Genomic DNA, 16370 nt, shown 5'->3' with positions numbered 1-16370 from the left:
GTCCTTTTAATTCACAGTTCAGATTCAAGTTAGCAAAAAGTTAGGAACTTAACTTTTCATTTAACATTACAGCTTAGTTATGTGGGGGTGGAAAGGGCTTTGGTTAGTGTTAAGCCTGTGTGTGAACATGAATGCAAAATGTAAGCTTAAAATGAATGTTTTCCTTCTTCTTTTTGTTCTCAAACTTGGCTCAGCAGCGTTGTGCTCCCCGTGAAACGGACCCCTCGGTGGGAGGTTTGCCAGATCCCCAGTTAGTCCCCACTGAGCCACAGGATATTCTTTTTTGCCTTCATCTCATCCTCAATCCTTAATGTGCTTGTGTGGATTTTGGGGACCGTATATGTTTTGGTCTAATACGGCCCCACAAGTAGAAATTAGGTTTGTTTAACGCAAGTCAGTCCCACCTTTCTCAAAGTCATATTCCAGTTTAGTTTTTAGCTGCTGTTGATTTCCTGCAATTGCCATTCCTCGTTATACTATCGTAAATTCTATGTAATTATATCTTTTTTTTTATTATTCTTTACAGCTGCAGTTTGTGAGCTGCAAATTGTTTGAGTTGAGGGATATTCCTCTAGTACCTGTAAATGTGAGGTCCTTGTAAAAAACAGGTCCAGGCTGCCCATCAGGAAACAGCAGGAGGGAGACACCAGATTTTCCAGTGTGGTTTTAGTGTTGCTCTTAAAGCTTGTGGAGAGGCCATACATTACGAGGGATATAAATATATATATATATATATATAACGTCTTAAATGCTTTCTCTAGCTCTGAGCCAGTGTAGAGAGCACTGAATCAAGCTGGCATGTCTCTGGCTCGTGTTTCAAAAAGATCATTTCATATTTTGTTCAGCTCAGCGATTCAGCTCTTGGAATTGATTTCATCTTGCAGCTTTATTTTTTGCTGAAAACCTTCTTTTTTTTGTTTTTTGTCTTATCAGAGTTAACACCTGGGATGGTTATTTATGTGATTGTCAGTGTACCCTAACTGCTATCCCACCCTAATAAACGGGTCTGTTGAGTTCTGGTGGTGCTGCTGCTTGGTGCAATGCTGCTGCTGTACAGTGTTGTTTGAAGCTCCTCTGATGGTTCTCACCCTCCAGCTCAAGTGCTACCACAAGCGCTACCGTAGCCCGTGCAGAGACGTGATTTTCCGGGTGCAGTTTCACACCTGCGCTGTTCACGACCTGGGGATTGTGTTTGGGAAAGGCGAGCTTGATGAGACATTCAAAGGTAAGACATTTGGGACAATGTCCTCTGAATGTCCAAAATTAACCTTTTGAAATTTTACCCCCATTGTTATCTCCACCAGGAGATAATGAGATGGGTCATGTGTGTGTGTGTGTGTGTGTGTGTGTGTGTGTGTGTGTGTGTGTGTGTGTGTGTGTGTGCATCTCTATGTCTGTCCAAGGCTAATCTCACATACTGCTGCTCCAAACTGAATGATATTTTGTGTGCTCATTTATGACTGCATGCTCAAGTACCTCTCGTGGTTGCAGTGACTCATGCAGTGACTTTATTTGCCTTTTTGAGATTGCCTTTAATTAACTGCTGACTCCCCACTCCCTACACTTAATGATGTATTCAATGGATGGATTGGATTTTTAATAATTTTGCTGTAAATTTAAGATTAATTTTCCCTTTTTTATTCCATTTGTGCAGATGATAGGTTTCCAGAATATGGAAAAGTGGAGTTTATTTTCTCCTTTGGACCAGAGAAAATACATGGTAAGAATAAATGTTTCTGTTTTATTGGTATACGGGATGTTTTCCGCACATTATACTTCACCTGCATACTTATGTTCAGGGCATTTTGCCTTTATTTGGCAGTATATAGTTGAGATACAGACAGGAAATGTGGGGGAGATGACATGTAACAGAAGACCCCGGCTGGGTTTGAACCGGGGTCGTTCCAGTTGGTAGTACGCATTTTATCCAGTAATCTTACGTGATGCCCTGCACATTCATCATTGTATTTCTCCCTCGCACTCAAATCTGTTATGAATCAAACAAAGTGAACAACTTGAAAAGGAAACAATCATATTAAAGTTAAATTCAAACTTATTAAAGAAGTAATCTATCGGCTCTTCTTCATTCATTTGATATGAATGATCTTTTTTTTCTCTCTCTCATGATTTAAAGACATTCACATGTTCCGCTCTGTCTCTTTGTACTTCGGGTCAAGGTGTGGATCAGCTGGAAAACGGGCCGAGCGTCTCGGTTGACTACAACACACAAGACACCCTGATCCGCTGGGACTCCTACGAAAACTTCAATCAGAATTGTGAGGACACCACAGATGGTAAGACCAGCTGGGTTATAGATTGTATTTAGCATTAAACTCTACAGATTCTGTCCTTTTGTACTTCACCGGGCCAAGCTTGGCACAGACACTGCCAGAGTTGAGTCCAAACATTAAAAGAAAAACATGTACACACTAAAAGCTGTGTTAGATGTACTATCTTAGAGATTCGTCTTTCACTTGTGATTCATGAAGGAGATGGATGGGGTAGTGATGTTTTCACCTCATTGCACACAGCGTAATTCAAATTGAATACGTATATATTGTCTGTCACCACCCCCCCCTCGTGTGTTGTAAAGTTAACAAGGTATTAATGTTTACAGCCATGGCCCTTATGGCCACATTACGCTAACAGTAATTTCCCCACAGCTTATTTAAAGTAAGTAAATTATCACATTGTGTATCTGCATGTGACCCATTACCACTGGATTACTTGGAACAGTTTTGTCATTTTGTGGCAATTCTCAGCGAGCAAACCTCAGTAGGAGTGAATTGCCAATAACAGGCTGCTCAAGCCCTCTTCATTAGCTGGTCGGTATCAGTGAGTAGATTGTGTCTTGAAGTGTATTTTTAGTGAAATACTCCTTAATGAACTTCTTGGTGAAAGGTCGCTATACATGAATGTTATGTAAACTGTACATGTGACTGTAGAAATTCACTTTAATGTGGTTGAGAAGATGCTGGGATCCTTTTTTAGTTACACACACACACACACACTCGCATAGACGGCACGTAACCAAGCTGACCTCTGTAACAAGGCTGCTTTTGTTTTTCTGCGTGACACAGAGGAAAGATTCCGCCTCCGTCCTAATGGAGTTTAAAGACTTTTTCACACTCGCATCTCTTTAAAACTCCCACGCGATGGGGTCAAACTGAAGTCGGGTTTAAGTTCAAGCCAGTGTAGGAATGTTTTTCTGATACAAGACATCGGTTAGCAGCTTCTCTCTGGATAAATGATTAAGCTTTTTGGCTATACAATATTGTTAAGTCACTTTAATGCGTCACTAAGTTGCTCCCACATTACAAGTATCATATCATCACAGGAGGAAAACAAAATAAAAGTCAAAAATAAATAGAGAAAAGTCAGCTTATGTACTGTGTTTTGTCTCAAATATCAACCCAGGTCAGCATTTTAAGGTCTTCATGCTGTCCTCGATGTAAATGTTAAATAAACGAGCCTTTATTTACGTTGAAATCATGACCGCAGAGAAGCCAAAGGCCCTGTGGGGCGTGAGCGGGTTGCGAGACATTCCTGGGTTCAGCCACAGGCATGGACAGGGCCTTCCTTTCGAGGGAGCGGTGGTCACTCTGTGACCAAAGTGCTCCTTTCTCCGCCACCCAAAAAAGGAAGCAATGCTACGCCCTTAGCGATAGCAGCGAGCCTGTTGTTTGATTGTTGGGATGGTCAGCTTGTTTTTTTTAAGCACTGCAATAACTTTTCTCCTGATATTCATTGATAATTGTGTTATTTCTTGGTTCTGTATTACAACCATTGATATTGTGATACATATATAGATGCATGTTCAAGTGTAAATGCATTGTCTGCATTGATTTTGCAGCTCATGCCGAGGTAAAGCTCTTTTCCAGTTCTCGTCCAGCACCTGCAAATGATAATTTTGCAACAATTGCAATGCAACTGCAATATAGAGCATTTTTTTAATAAAGTGAAAAGTGACCAGTGTCTGCAAGTTAAAGGACAATTCACAAAATGACAGTACTTTTTTTCTGAAGAGGGATGTTTGATGTCCTTGATTCCCCCCCGACCTTGTTTTGGTTGGTCTGCCAGATAGCCAAAGGTCAAAGGTTACTTGGCTACCTTCTATCACTGCCCATAAAGTGTCTCGGCGGCAGCTTGAAATAGGCCTTGCTAAAATAGAATAGGTGTAAGTCTCCTCTCATTCTGTTTCAGTGGAGGTGAGTGTGTGGGTGTGTGTGTGTGTGTGTGTGTGTGTGCGTACGCGTATCTTAGTACGCCTATCATATGATGGTGACAGTGTGGTCATTGCTTAATTTGACTTGGATGGCATCACACACATATATAAACATAATTATAGCTTTAGACATGAGCAGAAATGCCTGATAAGCATCAGCAAGTGCACTTACGCAAACATACATAATCACAAGCTCCTATTTAGCTGCTTGAGACTAGGCGTTCTCGATGAGTATTAAAATGTGTCCGGTAAGTAGGCTATAGGCCTGATACAGACTGATACACTCTGTTAAAATGTGTCCCTCTCACAGAAACAAGAGAGAAAGGGTTTCCAGGAAAGTGGAGTGTTTCCTCTGTCATTTGGCTTCACACTTGTTGGTGCTGAATAAGCACTGAGTGGCTTTTAGAGGCAAAAGGGAAAACAGGAGAGGATGTATATCTTTACAAGTATTAGTTAGGAACAAAAAGTATTGTTGTTTTGGGGTTTGCAGTTTGTCAGGGTTGCAGTTGCTTTTCCGAGGAAGACGTAAGGCATGACATTTTTTTCTTCTTTGGTTGTCTAGCCATTGCATGGGGCTTGAAATTATAGGACCAATGTTTTATTGGGCTGAACATTGGGTAAGTGATGTCTGGTTGTTGGTTTCCAAAGATTGATGTCGACTCTCATTGTGTTTATTCCGTGAAAACAGCTAAAGCTGCTGTGGGTGGCTTTCAGCACAGGGAATTTTTGTCATGCCTACACCTTTACACAAACACAAGGAAATCAAACTTTACAAAAAACAGAAAACATTACACTTCCATTATCAAAGTCACTGTAACTTTAGCAAGCAATGGTAGTTATCTATGAAAGGTACATCTCTAATGAGAGTTGTCAAACAAGTCATCAAACAAGGATGCACTTAGTCCTTATGATCTCATGCTGCTTGGCGGGAAGGACCTCTCCACCCTTCGTTACCTTTTGACCTGTATTTTCGCATTTGTTCTTACCTTATAGTTGTCTAATCACCAATCTAAAGTGTTGTGCCATGGTCCATGACTCTGTCTAAGGCTGCAGTCTGACAAATATTTCTACATAACAAAAAACTAAGATGAAGAAATACCTAAAAATGCTTTGTAATTCTAACAAATATGATCCTACAACTCAGCAGCAACAATCCTCTGATATCCTCTGACTACAATTCCAAGGTAAACAATAGATTTACATCATTCACTTTTGAAAGTAATACACCAGGAAATGTGGCCTTTTTTTGTTGGCCAACGCAGTACTTTTCCAGATGATGTTGGATCATGGACGTTGAGTCGAGTTCAACTTTGCTGGATGACCCTGCGTTTTCTTTTTTGGGTGGAGCCCTCTACATTGGCACTGAAATGAATGCGGAGGCTGTGTGTTTGTATTCCTCCGTGCCGGTGCCAGCCGTGGCTGGAGGCATCGTGTTTTTGGGGTTGTCCATCCGTGTCAACACAACGTTTTAGATGTTTTAGTAAACTGCAACTTGACTGGTTGGCTGGCTGGTTTTTAGTGTTATTGTCGAAAACTAGCAGCCTATCTGAGGACATGGCATGACACAATTGGATTGAACATAGTGTTAGTTCAGGTAAAGCGGGTGACTGGCATCAGCAGCTTCATTCAGGCATCACCGGCTCATTTATATGCTGTTTGGCTACCAGCTGACTAGTAACATCCAATCATATTTCATGTGGTTGGGAGGTTGGATTTTATTTTCTGGGTATATTTTTACGAGAGGATATTGATAGTCATTCGGGGAATAACAAACCCTTGTGTTTTCGTTTAACATTCAGTCCCAGTGATAGACTCAGCTGGCCAACCCACTGCATTTCTGGAATATTGGGATGAGGAGGAGACAGAAAAACAAACTGTGAGACATATATAGACAAATTATAGGGGGGGGGGGGGGTAATTTAGACAGATTTCACAAAATGGAGAGATACAAATAAGAGATAGATAATTATGCAATCATTTTCCCAATATTTAATTACAAAAAAAGAGTTATTTCCTGGGCAGGGACATTTTTCAGTGATGATGATTTTTCAGCAATAATTTTTATCAAGAAACATTTTATATATATATATATATATATATATATATATATATATAATATCATTTATACCAGTAATGTTAGCTGTGTTTTGTAAAGAACCTCTTCATTAGGATTAGGATTTGGCCGAGGGAAAAACACAACAGAAATAGCACTACTGCAGTCAGTGTTTTGACATTTCTAAACCTCATTTCCCCTCTGGTTCTGAACATAGTTTCATCATCTGGTCAAACCTTTGGCCGTGTGTACAAAATACTACTTTTCCTCTTGTCTTCAAGTTCTAAGAGGTCCTCTCTCTCTCTCCCCAGTATCTCTCTCTCTCTCTCTCTCTCTCTCTCCTCTGAGGAGTCGGAGGAGTTAAAGGCAGACTGTGAAGCTCTTTTGTGCACACATTCACAGGAGGAGGAGTGACGGAGAATGTCAGTGTGGGTTTGTGCATGCTGCCGCTCAGCACAGACGGACAGTTTCTAAGAGGTTACATGGTCAATTTGTGTCCAGCATTTTGTCGATGTCCCTTCAGCATCAGGCAGCTGACGCATTTTCTCAAGCTTTGATATCTGTTGAAGAGCTGTCGTCTGCTCCTTATAACGCCGGAGAGAAAAGTTGTCACAAATCCAGCAGCTGACGTCCTTCACAACATGTGAGTAGGATTCTCAGTACTTTCGTATGAGTAGTTATTTGCAGCAAACCATAAACCTGATTTTTTCTTTATGGAAACATGATTACTTACTGACATTAGGTTGTCTATTATCCAAACACTTGGTGACATTAGGTTTTATATGTTAATCTCTTTTTAATGTTTCAACCATGCTCACATGGACAGCAACTCTTTGAAGTACAACATGTTGTAGCTGCAACATGAAAATGAAATGAGATTTGCAGTAGTATTGAAATTTTGATTCAAAATAAAGCCCTGATGAAACAAGGGCTATAATTAATCTTGCACACTCTACTGTACATTTCTAGGTTATTTTAATATTATCTTAAAAGGTGTGTATATATATATATATATATATATATATATATATATATATATATTACTGCAATAGAAAACATTGTATATGTCATTCTCATAAAATTCCAAAACTATATCATAGATGTAGAGCATATAGTATAGCGCATTATCATCAGGCAGCAACCTCTGGTTCTGAAAAGTGAAGCCAATGCTGAAGTGCCTTCAAATTGCATTCTTTCTAATGGCCATCAGGGGGCGACTCCTCTGTCAGATTGTGTAGTCAATTGGTAGTTTCAATACTTTTTTTTTTTCTCCATAAATTTAAGTAAAATAGACAAAGCGGCATATGCTTTAGGCCATGGCTAACTTGTGATTGAAAGGCTGCTACCATTGCGTAGTTCAGCCTGGGAGTTGTCTGTGTTTCATCTGAGGACTTTAATGTGTTCTCAGTTCATAAAGGTCAATTTGGACATTTCTTTAAAAAATATAAAAAACAGTCTATGATTATCATTTAACTCTACATAAAGTGATTTGATTTCTGTGAAATGAAGTTTTCAGACGCTGTAGACAAAACGTTTCAAGTCCCCTTGAAGTCTGTAAGCTCATTTTCTGATAAGTTACTGTTTATCCAGGGTCCAAGAAGCATTTCCTTGTGTCCAGAAAAGGCAGCCCAGGTGTGTGTGTGTGTGTGTGTGTGTGTGTGTGTGTGTGTGTGTGTTGTTTATCACTTTCTCACCAGGAGGTTAAGGCTTCCTCTTTGATCCCAGACACATTAGTCAGAGGGAGATGTCTGTCTTCTGTCCCCACAGTTTTAACTTATTCAACAGAAGGGATGAGTTGGCCATGCCTGCCCCGTTGGGCACAGACTACTTGTTTTTACATTCCTGTAGCAAGAGAGAGGGGCTCAAAGGAGTCAAGTCAAATATTTAAGTCTGTATTTGTGTTGCCTGCTGAGTTACAGACAGTGGTGGGGTTGGGGGGGGGGGGGGGGGGGGTTACACAATCTCGGTGGAGTTAGAAGTTGATGCAACGGAATGATATCATCGCTAAGGATGTTTTGACCCAACGGATGACTGCGATTCAAATGGTCCGTTTGCCCAAGAGTAGTTCAAGAGCCAGGTGAGCAGTAAATTACCACAGACAGCAGTGAAATATAGCCATTACCAAATTCTAAATGAATGCACTGTTGACTAAATACTGTTGCCAATACTGAATATTTTCTGTTCATTAAGTGTTTGACTTCATCTAGTTCTTCGGCTGCTCTCAGCTTAGAATAATTATCTAAATATTAATTTGAAGTTCATCAATTCAAATGTCTCCATAGCCCTCAAGACTTGACTTATCTTTGTATGATGGTGATCAGATGATGATAATCATCTGACACGTAAATTGATCTGGTAGGGAAATTCTTTTTGATTGATCCCAACGAGAAGGAGGCCAGGGTCACCTGCAGAGGGGCACACTAGATCTGGAGTCAGCTGATGTTGTTACTGTTCCAGATGAGTTGTGTCATGATTAAATGAAAATGAGATGAACTGTGTGTGAATTGATTTGAGTGTGAACATCAGGCTCTGGACAGCGGCTGTCCACCTCTCATGATAACTGCTGGTCTCACATCTGACACTCAGAATGTGATCCCGTCGAAAAACATAGACAATGTCATTGGCCGTATAGCGTTTCTCCAAGAAGATGCAGAGGTGAAACGTCTGGTCCTTTGTGTTGGCAACAGGCCTCCATGCTATCAATCCCTCAGTCTAGTCCGAGGCTTTTGGGCGGATCAGGCTGCTTTGACTCCAAACCTTGCACAACTCTTGATTGCATAACAGCCAAGACAGAAAAGTAAAGGCCTTCCAGGAAAGACTGCATTGGACACAAAGAGAGAACAAGTGCCTTGTGTATGGAGTGTCCCCGTTTGGACCCTGGCTGCGGGGGCAGGGACAGGGGTTTCTGCTAGGCGACAGCCACTGGCTCTGTATACTTCTCAGACGGTTTTGACATACACAAAGCTGATTTTCACCCATGGGAAACAAGATGGTGCAAATTTTTGTACTTACAGTGTGAGTATTGTAAAGATCTTTGCAGGACATGGCTAGTCCTGGGTGAGAGGGTTATCTGCTGCCCATAATGTGAGGGAACAAATGAGTTGTCTGTTACTTTCTCAAGGATACAGCTTTTGTCCAGCTGGCCAGACATTCTCTCTCCCTCTTTCTTTTTCCTCCAGCCATCTTTACACAGCTGATCTGGCTAAAGCACCATAGCAAAGCCATAATTCATCATCATCACTTTCCAGAAGTGCTTCTCACAAGATCTTTTATTCTGTATTGAGATCTTTGCACCGTAGAAGGAGGTATCTCATAAGTCACTTTATCTCATTCAACAGTTAAACAGTGCTCGTGGATGATAATGATATTCAACTATGACATTTATAAGACTGGTTATTTCCACATGATTCACTTTCCAGGCCTAATTCTTTGAGCTTAACTGCTGTTTTGCAGTCACCTCAAGTAGACAGCAGTTGACAGTCAAAAATCCGTGCAAACATCTTTCCCACAGGTTGCTTATTGTGCTTGCTCGATGTAAGATGCCTTTGCTTCGGCACCTTACTCTGTTTGTCCCTCTTTAAGTGTTTATGCAAAGAGGACACTAGGAATCAAGTAAAAGCAAGAATAGGAGAACAAGTAGAGAGACAAAGACCAAGAGTTGCACTTCTTTTATCAGGCACCACTGTCTAGTTACGGTTGTGTTATTGCCGTGGGGCATCCTTCTGCATGGGTCACTCGGTGTACTGAATAGACCCCTCCTGAGCCAAGAGGTGGAACGGCACAGGAGATGAACTTTACGAGAAAAGAGGGACTAAGTGTTCAGCATGAACTCAAAACGCTTTTATTTGTGCTCCATTGGGAACACTGGCCTCTCCTTCCTCTTTATCATCTTTCTTTTTAAAGAGAGTGCTATTCATGCACCAACCTTCCCATGTCTTTGTCAACTTTCTTCACTTCACAAAAGGTATTGCTTGAAACAGCTGTGTTACATTATACACATACTGGCCAAGTCCATTTATATTTGGGTTGTCCTTGCTTTACCTTCCTCGTGAGCTGAAGTAATTAAAAACATCTCTTTTTTACCCTCTTTCTTGTATTGTTTCTGCCAATCTGTGAGACTGTTGGCATTTTGAAAAGTGAAGAATAAGAAGTCATTTTGGACAACGTTTTTATCTCTCCTCACAGTTCGCAGTATAAAGAATAATTTTGTTACAGCTCTAATACCAGGAAGTATCTGGTGGTCAGGAGCAAGACTGGTTTGTGTCTGAAGCCTTCACCACGATGTTGATTAGCACAAGAGCTTTCGAGAGTTGCTTTGAGGAGGATCTGCGTGCGCTATCAAGGCTTTAGGCAGTATGAAGTGGCTCTGTCTCTGTAGAGTCTCCACATCATAGCGAGAAAAAGTTAGCCCATCAAAGCCTCTCCTCACCTCCGGAGCAAGATAGACACAGCCAGCTCATCAGAACCTCTCCTCATTTGGCCCTAGAGATGTCTGTGTGCTGTGTGTCTGTGTGTGTGTGTGTGTGTGTGGGTGTGTGTGTGTGTGTGTGTGTTGGTTATGTCTATGCATTTGTTATTGTTTTCAGTCGTATTTATGCTAAATATAGTCTTTAGTTATTTTATTTATTTACCAGGGACAGTGCACATTAATCAACATGTCAGTTTCCACCTCAATGTAAATTTGCAAAACAATGAGAGTATGTAACAGCCGTGCCAGAGATGAGGTAGTATGAATTACTCGTGATTGCAGGTTTGGTTTGCTTTAAGCCATCTCTTTAGTTTTTGTTTAAAGGTTGGGTAATTAGTGCTTTCTCTTAACTCAATAGAAAGACTGTTCCAGTAGTGGGTGGCTCTGGCAGAGAAGAGTGTTTGCCCAGCTAAGTCTGTGTACAACACAGTCCCCTCTGGTATTTGCCCTTGTTACCCTGCCGCCACTATCCTTTTGCATTATGAGCTAATTCAGTGTAGGAGGTAAGAGCCCCTGTAGAACCTTAAAGACGAAGCAAGCATCTCCAAAATGTTTAAAACTATCACAGTTAAGTAGATTGTGCTTTTGAACCTTTCGGTCAAGTGTTTTTAGTGTCTGTTTGTAAAAGGGACTTGTAAATGGCTTTCAGAGTTGCCGTGCTTGCTTGTGGCCGGCTTGTAAAGCAGTATGTTATGTGGGAGGAGATCGTAGCATGCATAAAGAGTTTGGCTGCCTCTGTTGTATGGTTTTGTATGCCTAAAGTCAGCCATGTTGGATTTGGTAGTACCGGCTACCTTTTTAGCATGTTTTTTAAATGACAGATTAGAATCTAGGATGATTCCAAGATATTTAAAATTGGACTTTTCTCCTTTAATAAAAACATCAGGTTGGTGAGTCTCTTGGGGCTTCCTTGAAAGAACATACAGACATTTTTGTTTATGTTCAGGTGTAAACATCAGTTGCTCAACAAATCTGATACATGGGCCATGGCTGCTGTTAGTTAGTTTTTAGCATATACATAAAGAACCGTGTCATCAGCTTACATTTGATTGTTGGGCAGACTAAAGGCAGCTCATTAAGTACAATCAAAACTAAATAGGGCCCAGTATTCAACCCTGAGGAACACCAATGTTGCAGTTAAGATAGGTTGATTGAGTACGACAGTTTATGTTTGCATTTAAATACAAAGGCCGCGATACACTGTAATATGTGCTATATTCTTTTACAAATTCACTTTGTTTTCATCTTGAAAGAATATTTGTCGAATACAAATAAGAGCCTACCTATAGCCATTCCATAGTGTCGGCCAGTTTGAAGGTGAACACAACATCCATATACTGTAAATATCAATCACTATCCTCCCCCTGTTCCAATCCACCCTCCATTACCTTGGCCAATGTTTGTCTGATCCTAGAGAGCTTGCACTCACACACATGGATTCAAAGTAATCTTTGATGTATATTTAATGAGCTGCAGGGCAAGTGTTCATTAGAATGGGATCCTGTACTTACATTTGACTAAGCACTTCAGGGCTATTGATGTTTGCAATAACTAAACTGTATTTAAATGTACTGTATATTCTGGTGTGACTCTCCACTAATATTCTAAGAATTCCCATTCAAATTCTTGCATTGGCATCATTAGCATTTAGCATGAATTCACAGTTATTTTGTATTGCAGATTATTTGTGATTTAATTGAATTAAATACTGCAGATTAATCAGTTTGTATGACAGTTGCTTTATTTAATCTGGTCTCTGTTGATTTTTTTAATTCATCAGTCTTCTCTGATCTTCACAAGTCAAATTAATCCGGCTCAGGTGATCTAATAGCCTCTTGTGTAGATCATTTACAAGGCCACAGTATTACGTTAATAGCTGTCCTTGAGAGCTCTCACACAGCACAGGAATGCTTTGTTGCCAAATCAATAATTCAGCCATTAACTTAGACCAAATATGGTACCAGGCTAAACTTGTATACTTATCATGTCCAGCTACTGAAGCGCTTAATTCTCTCGGGCTTCTTGAATGTAAATACTCTCAGAGCTTTATTCTCGTCGGGCTATAAGTGCTTGCAGCATTTGAGGCCTGAGGGGACGTTCCCAGAAAATGTTTCATCATTGCTTTTTATTAATGTCACACTTGTGGCCAACAGACCTCAACTGTTTTGGAATGCCCACACACGTACTCTCTCTCTCACACGCACATACACAAGTACAGAGTAGCACATGGCATGTTTGTCCATGTAAGTTAAAGGGGAAACATGCTATTTCCGCTGTAAAGGGGATCTATTGCCACAGGGGTCAGAGGTCAGGGTTTAAAGATCAGGAGTTCACAGAGTTGCACCATCTGGCGCACATAACCTCAAAATATCTGGCACCACCTTTCCACTTTCGACATTTTGTATTTTGTTGAGTTCAGTTTAGATGTTGTACGTGTGCAATATTTTTCTACTGTCTAGACTCGTATATGTTTGAGAACAGTAGAAACGCCTGCATTTTATGATCATGATGTGCTTGATTTAATTTAAGTTGCTGCTGTTTTTTAAAAGCATTTTGTGATAAGCCCCGAAGCGTTTCTATTGCAGAGGATGTAGCGACGCAACCAATTGGTCATTCCAGACTGGTCAGACATGGTTCACTCTCCCCTGCTGTTGTATAATTAGCCGGGGCGATGGGGTTGGGATCGCAGACATTCTCCTCTAACTAATATGCTTGGGATCACAGAGCAAGTATTTCCCTCCTGGGGTGTACTTACAAACACACACCAACGTGGACACAAACACTGTAAGATATCGCACATACATATGCCCTTTCTTATCACGGGAAGGAACACGGAAAGGCTATTTGTAGAGGCTTACTAGTGTTCATTTCAGCCGAATGAAAACAGCAGCAGACATAGCACCGCGCACAGAAGCAGTCTCATCATAAATAGTCTGCTTGGCGTAAAAAGTGACATATTAGATTTCCTGTTGTACAAATGGGGATTCTGTGGATCGCTTAGCAGTCACGTCGCTTCTAAAGTGAAGACAGAGGGGAAACTAAATTGGTCTTTCATTTGATGCGAGAGTGGGACCGTAGGACTACAGCTGGCATCATCGCTGTCATTGCCATCATCATCACCGGTAAAAGAATCGAGTGAGAGGCCAGGGGAAGGATGTGGAGGTAGAAAGAGAGCGCTTAAAGCGAGAAAATAAGAGAGTTGGTGAGAGAATCTGTGAGTCAAATGAGGGAAAACAGTATCGCAGTAATCCAGAATCATGAAACTTCCATTGAATTCAATCTGCTTGAAATGAGGGTGTCAATAGAGACAAAGTTTTGTGGAGGCCAAATGTTTATTGTTATCAGCCAGAATGACCAAAGTGGAATTGTTCTGGACAGTGAAGTGACTGTCCTGCATGCTAATGTGTACAGATGGCTTGGTGATATGAACTGGACCGCAGGCTGAGGAGCTCTCAAACTGTGGGAAAAAAAGGTTGTGTTTTGTGTGTATGTGTGCGTTTGTTACAGTAGGTTGCATTTTCAAACCATCCAAGGGAACAACTGCGTTAAATCCTCTACATCTGACTGCGTCATTTTTAATGTTAACCAATAAAACAGTGAGCCCTTCTTATATTCCATACCGGATCAGCAGCCACTCAAATTCATCTATTCATCTTTCTATTTTTTACCCACTAGGCCTTTCTGTTTTCTCCATCTGCCTGAAGCAGGGTGGAGTTTTCTCCCTGCTTCCTAGCTTGGAGAGAGCTCATTAAATGACTGTTGTTGGACGAGGTAACTCTTTCCATTACATGAGTGTTTTCGACACCAGTGGGCTAAAGGAGTGGCATCTCTGTATATGTGTGCATGGAAAGGGCTCATTTTTACGCATGCCGCTGACGGCATATTATGTTTTTCAACACGTTTTGTTTTTTTTCAGCTATAGCTTAAACAAGTCTTATATATTGGATATATTTGTATAGATGAAAAATCTGTGATTTGACCAATGGGGACTATTAACAAACTGTATACCTCAAGGAAGAGAGCCTAACCTACAGGGACTGATGTCATTCTATCAAACTCTAGAGCCCCTCCCTCCCACATACACCGTCAAACAGGCTGTTGTGATAGACCTCCCACATACGCACACACAGCAGGGGCAGCCTTTAGACTAGAGCTACTGAGCAGCCAGCAACTGCCGTAGCTCTCCTGGTCCGGCCACACAGCTATTGAGTAGAGGGAGGAGGAGGAAGAACAGTAGCCAAAACTAACTCACCAAACTCCTGCTGTATTTGCCCATGTCCCACCCGGGGGGCTACTCTGCAGGGATTTTATCATCTTAGATTGGGATTGTGCCGACTTCCACTGCTCGCACAGGTAGGGCAGGTGTTTCTGTTGTTTCTTTCGACAAGACTTTGACTCCTTTGAAGCGTTGTAATTCAGATATTCAGAGTGTGTGACATCAGTTGAGCCATGTGACTTATCATCCCGATTGCACCAGTCACATTTGGCTACGGGGCAGGTGATTATAAAGGTACTAAAATGTAGAAAGTGAGGGGAGCTCTTCTTTCGCGACTTATGTCTATGTTTGTCTACATGACTGACGCTTTAAGTGTGTCTGCACTCATGTGGACGGAAATGCATCCAGTGCACCAAACTTGATACTTGCAGTTTCATGAGCTATATAAACGTGTAATGATGACTTGATTTGGAGCCTAATGTCTTAGCAGCTAACTTTTCAGGGGAGACAGCATTGGCTTTAGTGGAGAATTCACATTAGAAGCTACCAGAAATCTGAAAGTTTGCATTTGCAATGCATTTTTTGGGCTACGGTCTGTATTGACTACGGTATTCATGACAACGGTACTGACACTGAAGATACCCTGTCCAAATGGCATGCGATACTGCAACAGGCCATTATCAGACTAGACATGCTAGAAGCTATCATAGCCTCTTTTTCCCGCATGTGGCCCGCTCAAAGTACAAATCAAAGTAAACTCACTAATGGATTAACAGTAAAAAACATACACTGTGCTTGTCTGTGATCGAGAGCTCTCAGATTTGTTTCCACCAGCAGTCTGACAGTGCAGCCGCCACAGTGCGCCATTCCCTTGGCAAGTTGCCCCGAGCCAGCCAAAGAGACCTTCCAGTGCCCGGCTTGTGTGTACGCCCACCAAGCTCCATTACAGAGCCCAGTATTCACTAAAGCTGAGATGGAGATATCTATAAGTTACAGAGACACAGACAGCTTCTTTGTGCAGCTCCTTTCCCAAGCTGTAGAACCAGGACATGTCTCACCATGAGTTATGAGGTTACTTGGGAACTTTAATGGACAGTAGAAGAGGAATTACCTGACAAGGTATTGTTATGTTATTGAATGTGTTACCACACAAACTGTTACTAAATCCAGGGTTTAACGTGTATGTTGTTTTTCCCTTGCCCGGACGGGCAAGTGGGTCAGAAATTCAAGTACATTTTTTTCTTGCCCTTATGCAAAATGTTTTATTTATTGGCAATTATCAAAAGACCAAAATTAATTGTAGGGTTTAATCTTTATTTAAATATATGAGATTGACCCACATCCTCGTATCCACCCAACTAAACTCCTGTTTCCAGAATGATTGAACTGATTGCTGGCGGTATAGCTT

At 41.2% G+C, this 16370-nt stretch overlaps 1 protein-coding gene across 1 annotated transcript in view; it reads left to right on the top strand.

Annotated features, from left to right (window-relative positions):
* Positions 1 to 16370, top strand: part of tns1b (tensin 1b) — a 155740-nt gene that overhangs the window by 120217 nt on the left and 19153 nt on the right. Inside the window, exons 15-17 of the mRNA XM_076102898.1 lie at positions 1096 to 1225; positions 1655 to 1720; positions 2178 to 2294. Of these exons, the coding sequence (XP_075959013.1) occupies positions 1096 to 1225; positions 1655 to 1720; positions 2178 to 2294 (313 nt within the window). The remainder of the gene's footprint in view (positions 1 to 1095; positions 1226 to 1654; positions 1721 to 2177; positions 2295 to 16370) is intronic.

The sequence above is a fragment of the Anarhichas minor genome, unplaced genomic scaffold (assembly GCF_050575085.1).
Source record: "Anarhichas minor isolate MPS153535 unplaced genomic scaffold, ASM5057508v1 ptg000004l, whole genome shotgun sequence".
Taxonomy (NCBI): domain Eukaryota; kingdom Metazoa; phylum Chordata; class Actinopteri; order Perciformes; family Anarhichadidae; genus Anarhichas; species Anarhichas minor.
Note: the sequence above shows the minus strand (reverse complement) of the source record. Positions and strands in the feature narration are given on the sequence as shown.